Source organism: Parambassis ranga, chromosome 15 (genome assembly GCF_900634625.1).
Source record: "Parambassis ranga chromosome 15, fParRan2.1, whole genome shotgun sequence".
NCBI lineage: Eukaryota > Metazoa > Chordata > Actinopteri > Ambassidae > Parambassis > Parambassis ranga.
The window spans coordinates 9,194,429-9,218,340 of NC_041035.1; the positions used below are offsets into that span (position 1 = coordinate 9,194,429).

A 23,912-nucleotide genomic window follows, 5' to 3' on the forward strand; every position below is an offset into this window, starting at 1 on the left:
TTCACTAAAAGCCTCTGTGCTGTTCCCCTGTGAAACTGCAACGCAGTAACAGGAGGAACAAAAGACGTCCTGGTGTTTGTTTGTCTTTAAAGCAGTGAGGATTAAACATTCAGAATATGATGATTGTTGCTAACGCTGATGAGGACAAAGAAAGTGAAGTATTTAAGAGATCATTCTTTGTTTTTTTTTTAATAGCAGTGTTTCTTCTGTGGCAACTAATGTCAGCTCAGTGAGCCATCCACATGATTCACACACACACACACAGAGTTCAGTTTGGTTAATTAGAATGGAGCGTGATGGCTGGATCTCTTTTGACTTTATTATGGAGTGAAACTAAAATAATTCAATTATATGATGAAGTAAATTAGAGAAGTGATTGGGTAATTGTTGCACACACACACACATCTTTATGAATCACTGAGCAGTGCTCAGCATCAGTAAACGTTTGTGCAGCATTTGTGGGACAACACTGCCCCCAGCTGAAGTGTGGTACATGCTGCTGGTACTGCAAGATCAATGAAGTTCATGCTGCAAAGGAGAGTAAACACTTAAAAGCAGTCAGTACATTATGTACAACATAAATGTGTTTGCAGCTTACAGGCAATGATTAAGTGATGCAGCTTCTCTTAAACCAACGTTAGACACAGTGCTGCATTTGTCTTTTACTTCCTGCACAAATGTGTTATTATGTCTGCCCTTAAAGCGTGTGATTTTGTGTTTGGTGCATAGGAAACTTCAGCTGACTCTGACACAGTGCTGCTCTTTTAGAATCATGCTATGTTTAGTAACCACAAAAGGTTTGATTAAGCTTATCTGAATCAAATACCAAGTGACCCTGGTCATGTGGACTCATTAGAATTACTGCTTACGGATGTTAACCTCCATCAAAGTCCAATAATCTATATCTGTCCAGACCCATAAATTATACTAATAACGACTCCAGCTCATCCTTAACTGGAAGGAAATATTTGTGCCAAATATGAAGACATGTCCTGTATGTATTCCTTGGACAAAGATTCACCAGATTGACAGTGATATTGACCTTTGACCCTTGAATCTGTGTCTGTTCCTACTTAGGAAAACACAATGACCTGTAACTAATGCTAACTCAGAGGCATAAAAATTGTGTTACGGTTCAGACTTCAGATTAATATTTCTAGGTTTTTTTGACAATCAATACAAATGTTGTATTTTCCCTAGCCTTCCATACAGATTTCTTCAAGTTTTTTTTTTAGTTCTACTACCTTTATTAATTTTCCATACCGGCCTATTCTCTATAGTGCTTGTATTCCATTAGGTCATTGCAGTTTCCACAAGAGGTCAGCATTACTGCCAATTTATATAAAAAATGTTCCTTATGTCATAAAGTCACAGAGGATTATCCCAACAGAAGTGCATTTTATGTATGGCATTTTGTGTCAGATACAATCATCGTGGTTTTAAACAGCCTCTGTAGGCTTGAAATCTGCTGTCATAGTTGCACACATTTTGGGAACAAGACAAGCTTTTCTTACACACATTTTGCCCTTTAACAGAACTGGCCGCAAGTTTTTTTTCCCCTGGAGCTCATATTTCAAACACATGAGTCACATGCAAATGCCACTTGCTGTGCACAACTCTAATGTTAACAAAATGTGACTGTAAATGCTGTGAAGCAGCAGAGTGAGGTCATATACACACACACACACAGACACACACAGGGTATTGATTCACATGTAATAATTTATATTTAAAAAAATGCAAACATGCTTATGTACCCTGTGCACACAGGCCTTGGAATACATGACACTGTCTTTCCAGTTTTTATACATACAATACAGCTTTATTTCAGTTTTTATATGTGTTTTTAACCATTTGAATGCAGCATAGCAGGTTCATTATTTGCCAGCAGGTGGCTCTACCACCAGTGAAATCTTAGTTACACTAAGATTTGTAATTATTATTTGACTCAATATCTTAAAAACACACTACAGACAGCTACAACAAATATACATTTAACAAGTTTCTTAGTAAAACTAGACGCCTGTAGCGTCACATGACAAACAGCATAAAGCCTGAGAAGGTCAATGTGAATGCATAATGTGATTCCCCAGAGGAGCACTACAGGAATGTTACAGCTTGACTGTATTGAACAAACATCATGCTTAAATGTCAACCGAAAAAAAAAACAACCATAGGGAAGAAAGTGATAATGCTTGGATCCTTCTTTCAATGCACAGGCCTGCCCTTTATCGTCCAGTGATGCAGGAATGCAGGAATGTGAAGGATGCTGAGTGCCCACCTGATACCGCTTTGTGCCCGGGGGAGGGTCTCCAGCCTCCACTCTGGCTGCCATAACACGGTTCAGTTCAGCTCGGCGCAGGCAGGCAGCGCATCCTCAGAGAGACACATGATCATAATCAGAAGAAGAACCTGAACGCGGCTCCGCTCAGACGATTCGCCTGGTTTTGCGTTATTCTCCAAAGGACACAAGATACGAGACAGCTTGGCGACGGGTTCGTGCGTGGAGGAACGAGACAAGCCGACATCATCAGCTGCCGCTGCGCCGTGTGAGGCGAGGTCATCGCAGTGTTACTACGGTAAGATGCACGACATGACACACTAGAAAAAAACACGAGGGTCTACTTTGCGTATTTACGCGTAAACACGGCCGGCTGTGTTTGAAGCCATATTTTTCTTTAAATCTCCTTCTGCGTTCAGCGCAGCTTTAATGAAGCAGCCTTCGCGCATCTCTCATAATTAGACCGCATTTCGCTGAAATAAGAAAACGCCTCTGCTACACCAGCTCCCCGGAGAGAGGGGGGAAACGCCTGCAGGCTATGGGGAATGGGCATTATGTATACCGCCTGTCATTCCTGAACATAGACAACATGGATTGCAGTAAATATGGGTTAGTGGAGCAAATCCATGCGCCCTGCGACCACCAGGATGCTCCATGTGGTGATTATATATTTAACCAAGCTCTGCCTTTACAATGACTGTATATATATGCCATGATTTGGCAGTTATATAGAGCATCCTCACTGGCCTAGACAAAAAATACTGAAGGGGGGCGAGTACGCATAGTACACGTAGTAGACAGGCCTATAGGCAGCATTCTCCACAGTCATGCTGTAGCTCACAGAGATGATATCACATGAGGGAATAACAGCATGGCCTATGTTATTCTGAGGCAACTGCAGCATAATTTATGTTTTTATTTATCGTTGAAATCCCTTCCACATATCTATTGAGGCAATAATATCAAAACATCCACAAATCTGAAACAAGTGATTCCATGTACAACAACTACACAGCTGTATAGACTGACAGTATAAAACTGTGAATTGATGGTGTCATAATTGTTGTATTATGGGAAGCTGATTGGAATGCCATGTGTTCATACATGAATTATAAATGCCCCTCATTCAGAATAACCTCATTCACAATAATATAACCTTCAGTTGTATCTCTGATTAAATGGCCTAATAAAGCTGCTGTTATTTTTAGAATTACCTCCTCATCTTTGTATGTCAGTTCATGTTATCACCAAGGGAATACGTGAGCTATAGTTAGACACATGCTAATACAGAGATTCATTTTTGATGATGACTTTTCAATATCCTAAGAGATGCTAGTGAAAGCACACAGTGGTCTTTGTTTGAGGTTGGTTTGCACAGCTGTGTTATGCCAGAATGAATAACAGCTGAAATGTGGGGTATATACGCAGAACACTGAATAGCTGCATTTCTTTGTCAACAGTCACTAAATATGACCCATCTGCTTGAGGTGTAGTTGTCATAGATATTGGATACATTGCCTTAAAGTAGGAGATGAGTTACGCTGTCAAAAACAATATGTCCATGACATACAGCAGTACAGTGCCACATAACTGAGGACTATCTTCTGGATTACAGTTATCCACAACATATTCCAAACAACTACCATGTTAGCTTGTTAGGTCATGATACTTGCAGAAGATTTGGATCCACCACTTTCAACTACCTGTCATTTTCTCGGATGTGAAGGTTTTGCTTCTGGTGGAGTGTGGTCACACTATTACAAGTGCCCTTACACTGATCTCTTGAGACAGCTATGGGAGAAAATGAAAAGGGTTCAGCGTGGGAAGCTGATAAAAGGAGGACTCTTCTACCACAGTCCTCAGTGATGATGGCTGCCATTCAGGATTTGAACTCATTCAATACCTGACATACTCACATGATTTGACACCTTCAGACTGAGCTCAGTGGATGTCTGCTTACAAAACACTTATCACATACATTAACTTTATGAACCCCTCCTGTTTTTGTAGCAATCCACACTCTGAAATCTTTAGTGCATGCATGGCAGTGATGCATTATTTTTCTTATATAAGATAAGATAATCCTTTATTAGTCCCACAGAGGGGAAATTTCTTATGTGATCGGACACACAGTAGTACTCATTTGTACTGCTATGTTAAATCTCCAGGGACTACTGAAAAATGCAGCATCAAAACCTGGTTTTAAATAAAGTTTCTTGCTTGCATTTATTTTCTCATGCTGTTTCTTGTTGATGATATTTCATTAACACAGTCTGTTTCTAGTTTGGCTGCTAGCCATGCGAGGTTGTGTTTTGTAAGTAAACCATGACTTGTGCTGCAATTCATGGTTTATGCCTGTTTATGCTTGTACTTGCTGTGAGAAGAGGAAGTGCTTGTGTTGTCACACTGTCTGAGTATGGGTAAGAAAAAAAGTGTTCATTTTAATGCATGCACTTTAAACACACAGTGCTGTTTTCCACAGCACTGAACAGGGCTGTGATATTTACAAAATCAATGGTTTGATGGGAAAGAAGCTATAAAATGCTTTGAAACATTCCATTTTACAATAGGACTGCAGTGGCTGTTTGTTTCACTTTGTTGTTCTCACGCTTATAGAGGACTCCAGTAAAAGGGACTTGTGGCCCTTTGCTCGGCTGCAGTGGAACGAGTGGGGAAGCTGTAATTGTGATGATTATCATCTCTTGTCTCTGATTTCACCCGCACTGTGCCCCAGAAGTGTCATTTTCAGAATACTCAAACTGCAGACTGGAGATTACTCTGCTCATCCTCTGATATAAAAATACACATTTCTCAGCCATGAGCATTGACAGCATTTTGAAGTTCAGGTTCAGGCCCTCCTGGACATGCTCACTTAGGTTTCAGGATTCATGCGAATGAACTTTAGTGTGAAACATTTTTTTTAGATATAATTTATAAAATCCTTTATCCATCATACCATGTCTTAGCTAAACTATGAAAATGTTGTCTTGTTGTCCAGGCAATTTCTCAGCAGACGGCCTGGCAGATGAAATAGTTATTGTTAGAACAAGAGTATGCCTACAAGTGTGAAATCAATATTGCAAAACTGACTGATAAAAGCAGTCTCAGATTGAGCCTGCATGGATGTGCTTTCTGATGAACTTATATGACACCATCATTTAAGGAAACCATGTGATCTTTTTAAATAAAAGCCATCAATGTTAATTTTAGATGTTGCCATGGCAGCATTCACATGCACTCTGCATGATACTTTTCGAAAAGCAACCATTGCATTTGTGCATGTAACATACAAATATTTGGACCATGCACATCAAAAGCTGTATTTACTTCATTGCTGTGCTTATTGCTGAAGTACTCAGCGTTGCCTGTTTTGGTATAAATTAATGATTGAACCACAGAGTGCTGGGTGATGACTGCACTCACATGAAACTTTGATGATGTGCATGTTTCCCCTAGTTAGTCAATGGGCAGAGTGGCAGCCCAGAAAGGAAGTGCTTGTGTCTGTAATAGCTGCCTGTGTGCTGTGAGCATGTCTCTCTTTTCTTTGGAGGGAAAGTGTGGGGCTGAAAAGAGGAAAAATAGTATGATGATGGCTCCATAAAAGTGTCCCAAAGGACTTTTAGGCAAGTGAAATACAGTATGAATAACTAAGCACATCCTATACATTTTTTATACCTATTATCATTTAGCTCAGGGTTTTTAATATTCATAATAATATATTAACATCGCAAAATCAGTTAATCCATGCGTATTATTACTTCAGTATAACACATTACCTATTTCATCCATTATTAATAACTTTTTACCGCTGCTTAAACTTTTCCCTCAGTGTAACAGTTTTGCCATTTTAAATAAGTCTATAAGACGGAAAGGACGGAAAATGTGCTGAGATTCAGAGAAAAGTGCTAATATTTAAATTCCTGCTTCTTTATACAGTGATTCATCTTTGATTGGCGGATTCATTAACAAAACTTATTGCATTCCAGGTCAAAGGTCAGCTGTGATGCAGCACTTCCATATTTATATATATGGAGAGAGAGAGAGAGAGAGAGAGAGAGGTGAAATCAGAGAGGCAGATTTGATACGACAGTGTGTCCACTTGGGAGTAATACACTATACACTGTGTGACCTTGCTTATCACAGTTTATGTGGGCAAAGGGGAAAATGAATAAATGAATGAATGTGATCATCACTGAATGCAGGTTTTAAATATGCTTTTTCTTCCACACCACTAATTATGAATCATCCCAGTGAAAGTCCACATGTTTTAACCACTTATGACATGCATCAGTTGAAAACATTGCTTTTGTTTCTAATGATAGAGAAAACCCTGTTTCTCATAAGTCTCCTAACTAAAAAGTGCCACGTGAAACCATAACAACAAGCTAAGTGTCAAAGGCGTCGTTTATGAGGGATCTTTCAACCAGAGTTACACTGTGTTCTTTTAATGGCAAAACATGTCAGCCAGCAGCTTTATAAAGCGTTTGGAAAAGTTGAGGCCAGCTCCTACAGGGAAAAGAGGTGTTTTCCATACTTCTTTCTTTCATTTTCCTGAGACTGAGTGGGCTCATCCAGCTGGTTCCAGTGACTAATTCACCTCTCCTTCTCCTCCTTAGCAGCGGCTAAGTGTTAACAATACGCCTTTGTGTCTCACACCTGTGGGCAGCGATGCTCTGGGAGAATAGGAGTGAGTGGGCAAGTGGGGCATGCTTTCTTTCTGTGACTCCAGATAAAATAACATGACAGTAATGTCTTTGTGCAGACAGTGGAGAATTAATTCCAAAGTAGTTGATGTGTTGGTTTGTCTTGTCTAGACACATTAACAGACAGACTCAGAGCTGTGTGTGTTAGCTTTTAATGGTTTTGTGTTGTATTCTGCAAGGGCAGCATTAAGCAAACAGAGCATGTGCGGAACAAACGTCTGCACACACACGCACAGCTGATTAAATGCATTGCACAGTCATCCCTTCTGACACATTGCACAAATGCAAACCATGCTTCTCTTTTGTTTTGTCTTCACAGATTCAAGGGTTTTCTTTGTTTCTTTGAGCCAGCCTCTGATAATGTACTTTTCTAACTATTGTCTTTTGTTCAGTCTTCCAGGTGATCCCCTTGTGCCTTGACCCCAATCTGAATCCCTGACACGCCAATCTCAGCCACCTCTTCATCCACTGCTATTATCGACGTCTCAGAGGATGTGAGCAGGAGGAGGACCGAGGGAAGAAAACCCCGAATAAATCCAATCAAGAAAGGAAGTAGGATCACATGGTGGTTATGGACTGACAGCCGGGTCATCTGATAGCAGATCACAGTGGCTTTGCTTGGAAGTGTAAGTCTTTTATTAATCTATCTGACCACAGAGCAGGTCAAACCTCTTGCTGCAGAATCAATTGAAATTCAATCCATTAATAGGAACTAATTAGATAATGACACTGTCTCCTTTTCTGTGGGTTTTCAGTTGACCCCCCCTCCAAATCAGAGACATGTAAACGTGGCTAAAAATGTGACATCAGCATACAATACCATCCTCAGTAGTGAGTTAAATGTCCTCTTAAATACTTGTAAAGTGACAGGTGTGTTTTCAAAGGCAGTCTAAGCCTCAATCCTCAAACACAACAAGATGCATTGGAAGATACAGCTTGACAGTAAAGCATCATCCTTTTTTACTACCTCTGTGTACCAAGGATATCTTCCATTATGGATGTTATCTCTGAAGCCAGAATCTAGACATTCATCTCCTCCAGCTCCTCTCCTCTCCTGTCTTTTTCTCATCTCTCCTCTCATCTTTCTTCTCTTCTCCGCTGCCACACTTTACTGACATGTGTTTGTGCTCTCATTCTATCCTTTTGCTCGGTACTTCACAATGGAAGCGGTGGCTCTGACTGGTATTTTCTTGCGCTGCCTTTGTTCCTCTGTTTCCTGGAAACACACACAAACACACATACACACAAAATATCTTTTATCTGTTTGTGTACAAGACATACCATTTATTCTGAGCTGAGCACAGAAATGTGGCTCTGTCTTTGAGGCCATATTGATCTGTTAGGAAACTGAGACATGATTGGTAGAGCTGTCTGTTTGATATATTTTCTTTGAGAACATTCTTTACCTTTCTTATAAAGCTGTTGGTTCCTACTCTTCAATACTGCCTGTTCCAGATCAGAAATCATATACTCAATAAGCATACGCGTACGGAAATATCCACAAATGTCCTCCGCACTGTGTCATTGATGGAACAGGCTGAATAATTTAGAAATGCATGCATTTTTTAAAATCAGCGGTGCCTTCACTGGTAGTAAGCTTTTAGCAGGGTCAGGTCAGCGAGGTACTGCTATTTGTTTGCAGACCATCCAGTCTCTTCTGTGCTTAAAAACATATAATCCTCTTGTAATGGAAGAAAGTGACACAGTGATGCATTAGTGCGTAATTTAGTCAAAGTGAGGATGGGATAGAGACAGAGCACAGAAAAAACACAGAGGGGAAAACGATTCATGGCCATTTACCAAGTTTCATATTTGTCCATTTTTCAGGGAAAAAGAGACACTGATGTGACACACATATAGCTACACATGCTAAACATAGCATGTTAACATGTCATAGTCCACCAATGTGCAGCCTTTCAGAGACCTGGTTTTATTGCGCTGTGCATGGTGCCTGTGTTAAGCTGTGTAGTAAACTGAAGTTCGCAGAATATCCCTTCACCCACAATAATTCATGTCAGTATTCATTAATAGAGTACTAAACTGAACGACATGTTTGATGTGTGTTTATATGGACCCTTGTCTATATCTATATCTGCACTATATAAAAGGTGACGATGAGCTGTCCACTGTGTACTCAGGCATCTCTGCCTGGTGCATGCTGGGAGAGATTCAATGCAAGCATACAGTATAATGGCAGCCTGGCTCAGCAGGGTTACATTAGGACCTACACAAAGTCAATGTGAAACAACAAGCCAGGGTGCTGCTGGTGTCATTTTGTTAAACAGTACCAATACAGCATTACCTGTGAAAACCATTATTAAGTGATAAGGGCCACCTTGCGCCTCACTTCAGTGCCTCTATATGCATAAGAACACGAAGCAGAAATGGCTGGTTATATATACCACAGAAGGAGGAAGGAAAAAAAGCCAAGGTATAAATAAATGTGGTAACAGTATGTTTCTTCTAACTTACCGCCACTCTTTTGGCAGAAGCAGTATCTCTGCTGTTACACATGCCCAGGTTAAATGCATCATTTTACAGTGTGCTGTCTTAGGAATTATACAGAGCATCACAAGTAAGCATCACAAGCCATCACTTTAAGGGTAAATACCTATTTGTTTTTATTACACAAGCTCATCATCAGTCAGTGAAGTGTGAATATTTAAAATGTATATAGTTTAAAGTTAAGCAGACAGCAGTGAGCAGCATGCATTGGCTTTATTATTTGCCTATATTCAATGAATTCAATGTTCAATATTCAATGTTTAGCAGAGTGGTTACATGTGTAATGACCTTCATTTTAAGAACTCTTCTCACCGGCTTCTAAGTACTTTCTGTTTCATCATCTCCCCCTGCACAGTTTGGTTTGAATTAATGATAAAAAGTGTACTCATTCCTGTGGTGGGTGTTTCCATATTTCATGTCTGTTTCATTTGCGTCTCAGTTTCAGCTTTGTATGAGTCAGATAGGGGAGATGAGGTCAAACATCTCAGATCTGTTAGTGTGGGGTGTTGTGGTGGATTAATTATTGATTATAGATCACCGAATTGTGTTTCTGTAGCTGCTACACATTTTCAGTAATATACTGTCATATGGTGATCAGTCACATTATCTCTATTTACAAAGCAAAACTGATAAAATAAGGGTTAAACTGGACATTATCCCAGTAAGTTCATGGATACTACCACTGATTTCAGTTTAGCCATTGGGCACCAGGCATTTTGTGCTCTGTTATTAATGAGGCAATGAAATTTACCATACCAAGGGCATCTATAGTATGTAATAGTAATGACCAATCAGTTTCTGCTGTTAACAAAACCATGTAATGATGCTAAATAATGCATATCTGTACCAAAAGTATTAACCCTGGAGGTTCCTACAGAAGATTATGCATTTTGGATCTCAGCATTACATCATGCATGGGTGGGATGATTTGCTTTTGCACTCCCAGCACAAGTGATGCAGTGTAATTTAATTCACCGGGAACATTTGTGTGGAGCAGGTGCCGAAATGTGATGTAATGGTGCTGTTGTAAGTATTTCATTAAAGGAGAAATAAAGGAGGGATCTGGAATGACAAGACGCGTTATTTCAAGCAGGTCTCTTCAGCAAATTACATTTCATATGAGGGTCATATGATGTCATATTCTAATTAAGATATATAAATAGTGCATAGCATGAGCCATAATCGGTCATAATGAGCTGTGGCAAATGGCTACAGTACAGTCTCCTCCATTCAATGCAGATAGTTATGTTTCCTCATTTATTTTTACTATTTGCTCTTAATATGTGCAGAAAGTCATTTTTTATTTAATGCCATTACAGTGCATTTATCTTACATTTCAATCTCGCCATTTCTTCTCCATGTACTGTATAGTATGGCTGCCAGAATATGACAGATATGCAGTGGCCTTGTGCAGTGACCCATTCGCTCAGCATGCCTTGCAGCATAGAGCTGTAGGACGAGGCTGTGTGAGTGGATGTGACTTACCCAGTGGGGGGAGAGCAGGGAACAGGTGCTGGCACTGTCAGCTTGTTAACACTGGAGAGAAAATTGGCATCTCCAACGGAGTGCGGCACATATGCAACACATAGCCTTTGGCTGTGGGACGTATGTGCAAGCATGCATACATGGGAAATAGGAAATGAAGTCTGTGTGTTTATGTGATGGTTATTTAGTTGATTTATTTCCCCAGTTATTATGTAGGTGAAAAATAGACTGTGTTCCAGGCCCAAAATGTGTGTGTGTGTGTGTCAGCATCCTGGGTGTGCATTACTGCAGACAGGGGCTTTATAATGCGCAAAACCCTGAGCCCCTAATTTGTTGTCTTTATAAGTTTTGACATAAATTTTGTTTGGGGAACATTGTTAGAGTGTTATTATGAGGCTTGGTTTTGTACAAAAGCTTTGAGAGAAATAGTTATATGAAACCCCCAAAGGGTTATGTGCAAGAAATTCTCTCAAACATCACAAATTAGGCCCCTAGATGACCCATTTCTACAAGAACTAAATTGACACAATGAATTATTCCATCCAGTCTTGTGGCCTCTATAACAAGAAGGGGACCGAGAACAGAGGATAAATTAGGACACTCAATTCTGGCTCCTCTCATTTATTCCATCAAAGCCATTTACGCAGATTTGCCCCGTTTGCCCAATTTATTCTGTGATTTCTTACCCTCTGATATAGAGGACGACGGAAGAGAAAAAGAGGAAATGAATGAGAAACTGGCTGCTACACTTTAAAGTTAAAAATGGATAATGTGACAGAATCAATTTAATTCTGGTGTAGTTGTGAGGAACGCGACATATCCTTTTTTTTCCTTTGTAAAGACACTTGCGGCGCCTTGCCCCAAATACATCACTAATCGCTTTTAGCAATATAGAAAAAGAGAGAAGTGAGTGTATTTTAGAAAAAATAATGGTTCAGTGAAGAGGGAGGGGAAGGACCTTCTTCATAAAATATTAGTATAACCTTTATATGTATTTAAATGTATACCGCAGTCATAATTCCCCTGAAATGAAGGCCACTAGACTTTTAAATAATCAGGAATACATTAGGGAACAGTGTCACTGTCCTGGTGTCACTAAGCTGGCTGCTTTGCCAGGCTGCTGCACATCAAAGCCAGCCCTGCACAATGAGATGGAGTGTAACAACTTGAGCTCCACTCCATTGGCAAATCCACCGGGTCCACAGGGTATATGGTTACTGTCACCTGTGGGTTAAAGCCTCCTCCCTGGTTTGATGTCTGAATATCAGGTTATTTGACGCTGCTCTTTCAAGTCAGCCTGACAGGACACGACTGCGAGCAGATTTCCCATAAGGACTTTAACTGCTCAGCAGAGAGATGCACAGACTTCACTCTCAGGCCTCATCAAAGCACAGCTCTTCTTTTCTGCCCTCTGCTGTAACCAAGCTGCAGATGTGTTTCATGTTGGTGTGGTGCCGACTGGTGGACTATGTGCAGTATTGCAGGGTTTAGTGTGTGAAGTGGCTGTCGGTGTTGTTTTGTTGTCATATGAGTACAAACAATGCTAAAAGCTCGTACCACCAGCAGAGTTCTTGCTCTAGCGCTTACGTTATGTTTAATCATTGTTACTTATTAATAACTTTATCTTTTTGCAGGTAATGTTGCACAGTCTTGTGGTGTAGGATGACAAACTAAACTTATTTTTTTTAATCCACAGTGACAATGGTGTTGTTTCTGATTGGTTCCACTATTGCTGTAAATAATTCATCTCATCTGAACCAAACTAAAGGTAATTATTCAAACTACTGAGTTGTTATATTGTACAGAACAAAGATCAGTTGAGACTGTGTGAGGTTCCACATAAAGCTGAATCCATCAGCATTAAATCACACCCTTGCTCATTTGTTGCATCATTTTTCTGACTCTCTGGTTAGACGACATTTTTTAACCACAGCTGTCACTTACAGAGTTGGATCTACTGACAAAAAAGTTACATTTGTAATATTTTCTTCATTTTCTTCACTGAAGCTAGTGTCTTTCTGAATAAAAAATGAATCTAGTACCAAAAAAGGATTTAATTGATAATTTTTTTTTAATTAATGATAATGCGTTAAATCATTATCACCAAGTCCTTTGTAGATAATTACATTAGACATTACTGCTAAAGATCATGAATGAGATGATAACACGTTTCATCTTAAACGGTGTGACTGATTATAAAAACCTTTGAACAGACACAAATCTTCTTTCATTATAATGTGTTTGGTTGTACAGTTGGCTCATACTAATGTGCTTCATTATCTTTTTTTATAGAAAACTCCAACATTCATGGGGAAGGCCATGTGCTGCCCTCCACGCTGGTCATCTCCCTGCTCCTTATCATCATCGTTTTGCTGACAATCTACTGCCTGAGGTAAATAAACCTGCACATTTTTTTTAAACCTGCTTCTTTTTGTAAGTCTGTGCGTGTGTGTGAGTGTGGTTGGGTGTTTGTGTAAGGGTCTCAGGGTAGGGGGAGGGGGGGCTGGTTTAGAAACAGGCGGTGAGCAGAGGCTTATGGGTAAACAGCTGCACTTTAAGTAAGACAGCAAAGGGAAAACAGCCAGGTCAGGTCAGGCCACAGACAGTCATTCACTGACCAGCTCCTCATTCTGATCGCAGCATGAGGAGGAACAGCTTTGATCTGAGATGGTTGATATTAGTTTTTGGTGTTGTTTGGTGTTGTTTTACAGCTCTGTTCTAAGGAGCAGAGTTTGCTCTTTTTTTTCCTAATAGATGGTTTTACTTTCTTCACTTCTGTAGGTTCAAAAACCACCGGAAAGCTCTGGTTACCTCAGTGGATAAAAAGATTCCTAATGGCTTCTTGGACGAACAAGGTACTCTTGTGCTGTAGTCAATTGAACCACCAGTGCATGAAAATATAATGCAGCCCTTTTGCAGTTTTATTTCTTTTTTATTTGATTTGTAAATTTAAACTCTTAATGGACAAGTAAAGTTTCATGATCTTAAGTCCAGTGATGTAAAGGTTCAGGAAGGCTCTTGGCTTTCTGAGCACACAGGGAGTCGTATAATCTTACACGTTAACTTACAAAATAAATAAATAAATGTAAAGGCCAGATTCTTAGCTAAGACAGTTTGGTGCAGCAGCACCATGTTTATGACTCAAGAAATCATTTCTGTCATGTATCCACAGAAGTAGGAAATCTTAATAGCCATCAGGGTTGTTTTTGCAGGTGCAGTGAGAGCTTGTAATGTTTTCTATAGGGAAGCATTAGCAGTCTGACCACCATTATGTTCTTTTAAACACAGGAGAGCAGACTGTGGTCCTCCTCCCTAGATCTCCCTCACCATCCAAGAGGTACTTCCCCATCCCTCTGGACTCGCTGGAGGAGGAGTACCGGATACGCTCTGCAGACGATGGCAAGCTCTTCAGAGAAGAGTTCAATGTAAGCACAAGTTTTTATGGTGTGGATGAAGATCTTTGTCCTGCAAGCGCACTACAAGCACAGAAAAACAGTATTGAAATATCATGTTGGAAGGCTTTGTAGCATTGGCTTTAGTTTTTACCTCATGAGGATTGGATTCTCTCTTTATAGTCACTGCCGTGTTACTACCACCATGGGTCCTTTGAGGAGGCGAGCAGAGAGCACAACAGAGAGAAAAACAGATACCCAAACATTTTGCCATGTGAGTGAAGATCTATGTTCCACGGCAGACAATATCAATATGGCCTTCTGTTATGATTGCGGTTTTATTGATATCTAAATCACAGTGAAGTGGGCTGAAACTTTTATTTTTCTCTTCCACAGATGATCATGCGAGGGTGGTGTTAAGTCATCTTGATGGACATCTGTGCTCAGACTACATAAATGCATCTTACATAGACGTGCGTATTCTTTACAGGCAAGCTGGATGTTTGTGCTCCTATGATGTCCTCATAAATGCAGTTTTTTTCCATGCAGGGTTATAAAGAGAAGAACAAATTCATCGCAGCTCAAGGTAAAAATGTGCATTTAATGTCATTTTATACCAGCAGGTCATTGAGTTCATGAACATAATGAACACATTTTCCACTTTTCCTGGTTCTGTTTCAGGCCCAAAGCTTGAGACGGTGGCCGACTTCTGGCGGATGATTTGGGAACAGAAAACAGCGACAATAGTAATGCTGACGAACCTGAAAGAAAGGAAGGAGGTAAGATTTTTCTCCAGCTGCACCGCATTACTGACACATCAACCCAATTTTAGAGCTATCAGCAACAAAGACTGATGAGTATGTCATAAATTTAGCTTTAGAATGACTTTAAACAATATATGGCTCCACTGCACAATTAGTGACAAAAAATAACCTTTTGTATCCTCATGGCCCAAAGTCATAGGTATAATTTATTTGACCCCTTTTTTTTTTCAACCGAGAATCTATTCAAAGTGTCACCCAGCAGATTACTTAGCATCGCATTAAATTTAGCCTCTGAGGGATGATCAATTGAGTGCTCAACAGCAGGTTTGATGGGGCAGAATAGAGGCAGTGGGGATCAATGATGAAATAATTGTTGATAAGATCCTAAGAGGCTTCATGATAATTAGTCTGAGATTCTAGTTAATGAGTTGAAACGTCACTGAGAAGATTTTATTGACTGTCGACAAAGTCGCTGTGATTGCCTTTGGATCACATTGTGAAATGCAAGTTTATATACATAGAATATACACAATGAATGCACTCTATAGTGTAGTGTGTCTGTTTTGTTGGCATGCATTTCTCATTGTTTTAAATCTTTCTCCAGGATAAATGTTTTCAGTACTGGCCAGAAAAAGGATGCTGGATGTATGCGAACATCAGAGTAGTAATGGAGGACGTCACAGTGCTGGTGGACTACACCATAAGAAAATTCTGTGTCCAATATGTAAGTCAAAACCACACACAGATAAAACAGTTTATTCCAAAAATGACTTAACTCTAAGAGAAATTTGTAGAAATAATTGTTGTTCCTAATATCACAGAAAGTATAAAAATCAATTCTCATAATAGTTACACACTTATTAAAAATTAACCACGAAACAAAGCTGCACTGAGGTGGTGTAAAAAATAATGTTCCCCATGAGGAACTTTTCAGAGAACTGTAATAGAATACAAAATATAATAAACAAAAGAAAACCAGCACAGAAACACATTAAAGAATATTAAAGTATATAGATATGAGGCGCAGCATAAATTATGAATATGTAGGTGTATTTAACGTTTCTACAGTGAGCGCTGCGTCTTTAGAAATTCATACTTATCTGTATTTCTTTCCTTGTCTTTTGGAAAGTTGGATGCCAGCTCCGTGTACTGTGAAGCCTTCAGATTGCAAAATTCACTTTGTTCCCTCTCCATCTGAAGGCAGACAAGCACAGACATCCTCTCTGGCTCTAAAAAACTGTGACTGTGCTGCAGCTTCTCACTACAAGCTGACAGACTGGCTGCTTTTACATTTAGCTGTCTGAACACAGAGCATCCGAGTGTTCAAGAGAATGAATTTATGCTCTCCTGAGTATTGATGAGATATGAGAGAAAGGCAAAGGCAAAGCCAGCGTTTGATAATTACATTCTGTCCCCCCCAAAAAAAACATTTAGTTTAAGCTTCCTTCTCTACCAGTTTGTCAGCTGACTGATTTGTGTCGTTGCCGCATTATTCGTCCATTGGTGTAAACTTTGTGTGTCTGTGGTTCGCAGCAAGGCAGCGATGGTCCCCGGGCTCCAAGGCTAGTCACCCAGCTACACTTCACCAGCTGGCCAGACTTCGGGGTGCCATTCTCGCCCATCGGCATGCTGAAATTCCTCAAGAAGGTCAAAGCTGTCAATCCATCTTATGCTGGACCCATTGTTGTGCACTGCAGGTAAAATGTGCACTATGAAATAACTCAGAGTTTGTAAAACTCACTGAAAAAATATGAATAACTGAAAACATTTAGTCCTCTCAATGTGGCAAACATCAGGAGACACTGGCTGTTTATTGAAGAACAAAACAAAAAAAAAAAAAATAAAAAAATAAAACTAATACAAATTAACGTATATTAAAGAATTGAAAATCAAAACTGCAATAAGTAAACCCACTCTGGAAACTAGCTTAAAAGGTAATAAAAATACAAACACTAAAACTGTAATAAATCCAGACCAATCAGGGTGGAGCCTCCCACAGAAATCTGCAGCCGACTGTAACAACTGCAGGAACAGGTGCTGAGGGACAGGGACTGTTGTTCTTGAATGGGGCCCATTGAAGAGGCCTCGCCGCCCCATTGTGGAATCCCAGCTCTGCACTCCCAGAGGCGCAGTCGGCTGAAATGACCCTTGTAAATCTATTAGAGGTTCAGAGGTGAAGCACTTCTACATATGGCTGTTCACGTCTGTGTTAGGAATATGTAGTGTACAGCAACATATGGCAAGAAGGGAGATATACTCTTAAATTTATACACATAGAGATGTAGCAGTTTGACCAGCACGTGCCCAATGAATTACACCTATTTATAGTAAATACTGCACAGTAACTTCTTTATTTATTAAAAATGTTCAATATGAATGAATGGTGTAACTATCTTCTAAATTTAACTAATCTAAATGTAGAATTGTGTATTCTAAATACATGCTCTGTTATTTCCAAACACTATATAAATACAGTGCTGTTGGACATGTTCTGTTTTGTAACCGCTCTCGGCTAAGACCTTGTGCCTTCTTCTTGTTTGTGTTTGTGCAGCGCCGGGGTTGGGAGGACTGGGACGTTCATTGTCATTGACAGCATGATCGACATGATGCACGCAGAACAGAGACTGGATGTCTTTGGCTTTGTGAGCAGAATACGAGAGCAGCGCTGTCAACTTATCCAGACAGATGTAAGTGTTGACCCTTTCTGACCTGTTGTACCTCGGACTGACAGCTCCACTCGCTCGCTCTAGTCGCGGCATAAACAAGCCAAAGACTTGGAAAACAACCATGTCTGTGATGCAAAAATAGTAGGATATAGTTTGGCAAACTAAAGCAACTACTTCGACGTCTTCCTTCTCTTCTTCTCCTCAGATGCAGTACTCCTTCATCTACCAGGCTCTGTTGGAATATTACCTGTATGGAGACACAGAGCTGGATGTGTGCTCTCTGGAGGGCCATCTGCACAGGCTTCACAACACCAGGGCTCCCCACGACAGGCTGGGCCTGGAGGAGGAGTTCAGGGTACGAAGTAAAGAAGCTCCCTCTTAAACCTTTCATTCAGTAATGAATCGTCCTCGACACCGTGCACCCTGCATGAGTATATCTTCATGGAAAACTTGCCCAGGGTGCTGCTCTTGGCGGTAGTAACATAAATAACAATGCTTTGGATGAACTAAAACTTTATAAGACAGCACCACCTGAAAAAAATGCTGCACCGTTCCCTCACTCTGGATGGCATTACTCCCTTCATCTGATCTTTTTATCTACTTATATGAAGCGCTCTTGTCCATACATATTGTCTGTTTCAGCTTTTAAAACAAACTTTTTTTTGATCACGCTGGTCCGTTCGTGTTTTCTCCCATCAGAAGCTGACCAACGTCCGCATAATGAAGGAGAACATGAGAACTGGGAACCTTCCTGCCAACATGAAGAAGAACCGCGTGCTTCAGATCATTCCGTGTAAGGACTGCTCCGATACTCCCAACAACTCCATAATACATCACATCCGAGTAACATCAAAGTATCACACTGCTGCTGATTTCGTAGATGCCGTACACAGATATCTGGCTAATCAGTTCATGTCTGTGTGATCAATGACACTTAAACCGCATCTCTGCTTTGAACAGAGTAGGGAAAGAAATCCTGGGTAAAACTTTTTACACTGAAAGCTGATACAGACTGTAGCAGGCTCGGCCTTAATAACACGGTTAAAGTTTTACTTGGCTGTTTCTTTCTTCTTCCATCAGTTCTTTCAAACTTTTATTTTATTAGGAATCACTTGTGGTAAGTTTCACCCCCCCCCCCTTTTTTCTTTTTGCAGATGATTTCAACCGAGTAATACTCTCAGTGAAAAGAGGACAGGAGTTCACTGACTACATCAATGCCTCCTTTATTGATGTAAGCACTCCCGCACGACCTTCTGTATAGATTTCCCATAGAAGTATAAATAAAGCTCATTGTTTCCTTTACAAACAATGCAAAATATTATGTTTGCTGCACTCTCATGTCTTGTTTACCGGATGATCTGCCCTCCAGGGCTACAGGCAGAAGGACTATTTTATCGCAACCCAGGGCCCCCTGTTTCACACGGTGGAGGACTTCTGGAGGATGGTGTGGGAGTGGAGGTGTCGTTCAATCGTTATGCTCACCGAACTCAAAGAGAGGGAGCAGGTACAGTACGGTGCTCTTGCAAAAGCACAGGCTGAGAAGCAGAGTTGCACATTAAAACAGCCTTTTTTATTTTTCTGTACAGCCTGTGTATATATTCAGTTGTTTTATATTTCTTTGTGGTGCACACTAAAAATTTTGTAACAAAAACAGCATATAAATCAGTCAAATGAGCCCTAATTGTATTTCCATCTGACCTTTCTAACCAGGAAAAGTGTTACCAGTATTGGCCATCAGAGGGCAGTGTTACCTTTGGAGATTATACTGTGGAGCTGACTGGAGATACACAGTGTGAAACCTTCACTCTCAAAGACATGATTCTCACCTACAGACCAGTAAGCACACACACACATATATATATATATATATATATATATATATATATATATATATATATATATATATATACTGTGATTTTCCTTACATTCTACATGAGGCAGTGTGTACATTTTTATATGTACACACTATGTTTGAAAATAACACAGTAATTTGCTCCTCTCTCCAGGAAAAGCAGTCGCAACACGTCCGACACTTCCACTTCCACGGATGGCCTGAGATCGGAATACCAGCCGAGGGCAGAGGGATGATTGACATCATCGCTGCTGTGCAGAGGCAACAGCAGCAGTCTGGAAACCGTCCCATAATTGTGCACTGCAGGTGAGGATCTTCACTTTTGACGATTCTGCAGCATGATGCGACCATCAGATGGAAATTATACGCACTACGTTACAGACTGTATCCGTCCACTTCAACTCTGCTTTTATTATCTGACCACTTGAAATCCCAATTCCAAGAATACATGTTTTTTGTTCCTGCAAATGTCTGCTACAATAAATTGTACATTTTATTTTCTCAGTAGACCTGGTGTTCTCTGCCTAAACCACTTATGTGATCCCTTATAAAGACTTAGCAGTGAAAGCTTTGATCAGAACCTAGCTTCAGGTGAAGTGATTCTAAAGCAGCATGCCCCTGTGGGATTGATCCAATCCACTGATTCACAGTCAATTAAAACCTCTCAAAGTGAAATCTCCTCTGACTCCCACTATGATTAATCTGATAAGATGAGCTAACGACAGGAAATGGTGTCATCACTCTCTTCTATTCCTTCATCACCACTTGTCTAAGAGGGGCTTTTTAAAGCTTTTTCTCCATCTCTGGGGAATGGGGCTAACCCGTTGCAATCCCTAACGTCTCTACACTTCTCCTCTGAATCACACTCGCTCCCTGTCTTTTCTCTCTCCATCCCGCCATCATTGTAAACATTGACTCAGTCAAACACTGAGCTTCCAAACTGATTAGTGTTAGCGTTTGGATTAGCCTCTCTTTAAGTGAGGATAATTATTAGCACCATTACTAAAAGGTCACCTTTTCTCTTGCAAACTCTTTGAGTTAAATGGATGTGGTGAGAGTTTCAAGGCAGAAATGGAGAAGTTGTTTGATATTTCAAGTTTGCTTTTCGTACTTCTGGTGTGCACAAATTGCTACCGCCTTCAAGTGTTTGCATTATATGTGTACTGCAGTTGCCTGATCGTTTTGTCCTTAATGTCCTCAGTGCCGGTGCGGGACGGACCGGCACCTTCATTGCCCTCAGTAACATCCTGGAGAGAGTGAAAGCTGAAGGCCTCCTGGACGTTTTTCAGACAGTCAAGAGTTTACGCATGCAGAGACCACACATGGTTCAGACCGTGGTAGGTGGAAAATGAGATATCATCAAACCTGCTGTGCAGGAAACATCAGCGATTTTACATTTGTCTAGGTTTGCACATACAGTATGCATGGTAACAGTCTTTCTTCTTCTTCATCTTCTCTTCCAGGAGCAATACGACTTCTGCTACAGAGTGGTTCAGGATTTTGTCGACATTTTCTCAGACTACGCCAACTTCAAATAACAACTGTCAGACAATGCTCTGTATGCTTCTGTCAAATTAACGTATGCAATTTTTTTCCTGAATGTTGTTTTTTCTAAAGCTCTTTCTACATTTTGCACTTGATTACAGATCAAAAAAACAATGTTGTAACATATTGTAATATAACTGGAAACATCTGTGACACAGGAGAATCTGTCTCTCAAGAATGTTTGACCATTAAGTAAAATAAAGACATGTAATATAAGTGGCTATTTAATGCGTCGGTTGAATATGTAAAAAATAGTTTTATTAAGGCAGAAATCCAACATTTTTAGGGTTAAAATGTTTAATAAGGATTATTAAATATATTCCAGCATTGTCATAATTAGTTATATATAAATTACATGATATTTATTACTGAAATACATCAACAGTGTGTTGTAGACTATGTTATTAATGCTATATTTTGACCACAATGCCTTTGATTGTCATTTTTTTTAATGTCCCCATGCAAGTTGTTTTAGTGCAGTGCAGAGAACAAACTGTGTATTTGAAGTAAGATACAACATCTTGTTGGACAACAATATTTATGATATATATTTTAGCTCCAATAAAATTTTAGACACATTTTATTTTGCAATTCACCTCACGTCTGTCTGGAACAGCAATTTCATTCAACTTCACCAACTTTTTATTATTATTATTATTATTATTATTATTATTATTATTATTATTTGCCTGTGGCAATTATTACTTAGTGATTTGGTGCCTGAATCTGCAGAAGGCCACTATAGCTCACATTAGAAATAGTTTATTATTGTATGTGAATTTAAATGTATCATTGCTGAAAAGGATCAAGTGTTTTTTATACACTTTAACAAGCCAACTTTACACTTGCATGTTTGCATAAAGCAGTGCCATGTTGATTAGAAATAAAAACAAAAAGTTCTAATCAGGGAAACTTGTCACCAAGTGACACAATTTTTCATATAGTTGAGACAAAAGTTTACTTAATAGTGTTGTTTCTGAATGGTGGTTTCATGTATGGGCCATCAGTCGTTTTGTCTGTACCATATTTAAGTTGTAGGAAATTAAGAGAGCAGAAAAAAATGTGTTTAAATGAATTACTGACAATGTTGCAGCTGATTTTTTAACTAATGTTCTGCCAAAGTATGAAAATGCACACAGATGCATTTCGACACGTTTGGCCCATGATAGCTCTTGGTTTCATATTTAAATCCCAACAAAGCTGCAAAAACCAAATCATATATTTTTTATGCTTATGTTTATAATTCCATTTGTAAGATTGGTTTCTACATGACACACTATCATTTTGCTCATTTAGTGTACATAAATACATGATGTGGTCATCATTAAGGTTTACTGCATTGTTGAATTTAACTTATTGTCATGCTGAAGGATAATAGGAAGTGACAGTTGAGGCCTGGTGTACAAAATGCACAAGCGTCTTGTTGCTCTGATGGTTCAGCCTGTGCGCATTTGAATGACTATTTGTTTGCTAAAAGCAGAATCCAATAAATTATAGATGGAGAGATTTCATCCTAATGTTGTCTCTCCTTTTTTTTTGTTGTACGTCTTACCTCCACACAAAGATGTTTTTCATGCTGTTTGAACCCTGATGGTGATGTCAGCATATCTGAGCACTTAGCTGGCTCCATTAGTCGTATTTTGTGTCCCATTAGTCAGTAAATGTGTCACACCTGCAGAGAGGGGATTATAATCCTTGTACAACACCTATAAAGTCCCCCTCTGGCTAATGCACCACATGCTAACAAGGCAAATACAGAGGTGAGTCAGTCTCCGCTGAACTTTCTTCAATGTTCATTAAGTTAGAATTACTCTTCTTATTAATTTGCAGTGTGAAATGTTGTTTGCGAGCGCTGGGTGATGCTGTGTAACCCCTGATCTGTCGAGCTGTGGAGTTAAGTGAGTGAGGAGGCTGATGTTATTGTGTCTGTTTTTGTTTTTATTACAAATGTGGCAGTCCTAATGGAAGCGAACAGCAGAGTAATGGTGCAGGTGTTGTTGCTGGCGTTGGTGGTTCAGGTCACCCTGTCCCAGCACTGGTCCTACGGATGGTTACCAGGTGGAAAGAGAAGCATTGGAGAGCTGGAGGCAACCATCAGGGTGAGTGATTAAAACTTTAACAGAAGCACCTTCACTGAATTGTTCCATTAAGGCTGACTTTTTGTCCTGTGTGTGTGTGTGGGGGGAGGGTCATAGTTTGTTTCATCTTTTTTTTTTGTGCTTTAGATGATGGGCACAGGAGGAGTGGTGTCTCTTCCTGAAGAGGCGAGTGCCCAGACCCAAGAGAGACTTAGACCATACAATCTAGTAAGTGCTTATTATACATAATTTATAACCAATGTCTACTTCAATTGTACAATATTAATGTACACTACACCACTGTGTTCCAAAGCAGCAATGACAATATACAAACTGCTCAATGGCTGTTTTTATTATTCCCTCTTTGTGTGATTGACTGTGAGCATGATTCATTTTTATCACTTCAGACTTGTTGGGTATTATATACATTAAAATTTAAATATTTGTCAGATTAAATATTCAGGCAGCAGCAGCTGAAATAATCCACTGATATCTAATTTCCAGATTAATGATGATTCCAGTCACTTTGACCGAAAAAAAACGGATCCCTGATAATTGAAGAGAAGAGAAACAGAGACTGTATCATTATCAACAGCAGTGACGGATCAGCCGGGGGGGGGGGGCAGGACTTCAACAAATCA

At 39.8% G+C, this 23,912-nt stretch overlaps 2 protein-coding genes across 3 annotated transcripts; both read left to right on the top strand.

Annotated features, from left to right (window-relative positions):
* Nucleotides 1–2,371: 2,371 nt before the first annotated feature.
* LOC114447150 (receptor-type tyrosine-protein phosphatase epsilon-like) lies at nt 2,372–21,186 on the top strand. Of its 2 annotated transcripts, none has more exons than XM_028423254.1 (21): nt 2,372–2,579; nt 7,377–7,610; nt 12,671–12,742; nt 13,267–13,366; nt 13,756–13,829; nt 14,263–14,399; nt 14,550–14,640; nt 14,763–14,839; nt 14,916–14,952; nt 15,048–15,145; nt 15,735–15,854; nt 16,664–16,827; nt 17,682–17,817; nt 18,002–18,151; nt 18,496–18,589; nt 18,951–19,027; nt 19,166–19,300; nt 19,507–19,632; nt 19,803–19,954; nt 20,850–20,985; nt 21,112–21,186. In XM_028423254.1, exons 3-21 carry the CDS (start codon nt 12,676–12,678, stop codon nt 21,184–21,186), a joined length of 2,046 nt encoding a protein of 681 aa, XP_028279055.1. In that variant the 5' UTR covers nt 2,372–2,579; nt 7,377–7,610; nt 12,671–12,675. The 2 variants fall into 2 exon arrangements, with proteins under 2 accessions (XP_028279055.1, XP_028279056.1); XM_028423255.1 differs by having other exon boundaries at nt 7,385–7,610.
* Nucleotides 21,187–23,154: 1,968 nt separating this feature from the next.
* LOC114447214 (progonadoliberin-3-like) lies at nt 23,155–23,830 on the top strand. Its single transcript, XM_028423353.1, is given in 4 exon segments — nt 23,155–23,292; nt 23,419–23,499; nt 23,776–23,805; nt 23,807–23,830. Coding segments are annotated over 4 exon segments (273 nt in total).
* The last annotated feature ends 82 nt before the right edge of the window (nt 23,831–23,912 follow it).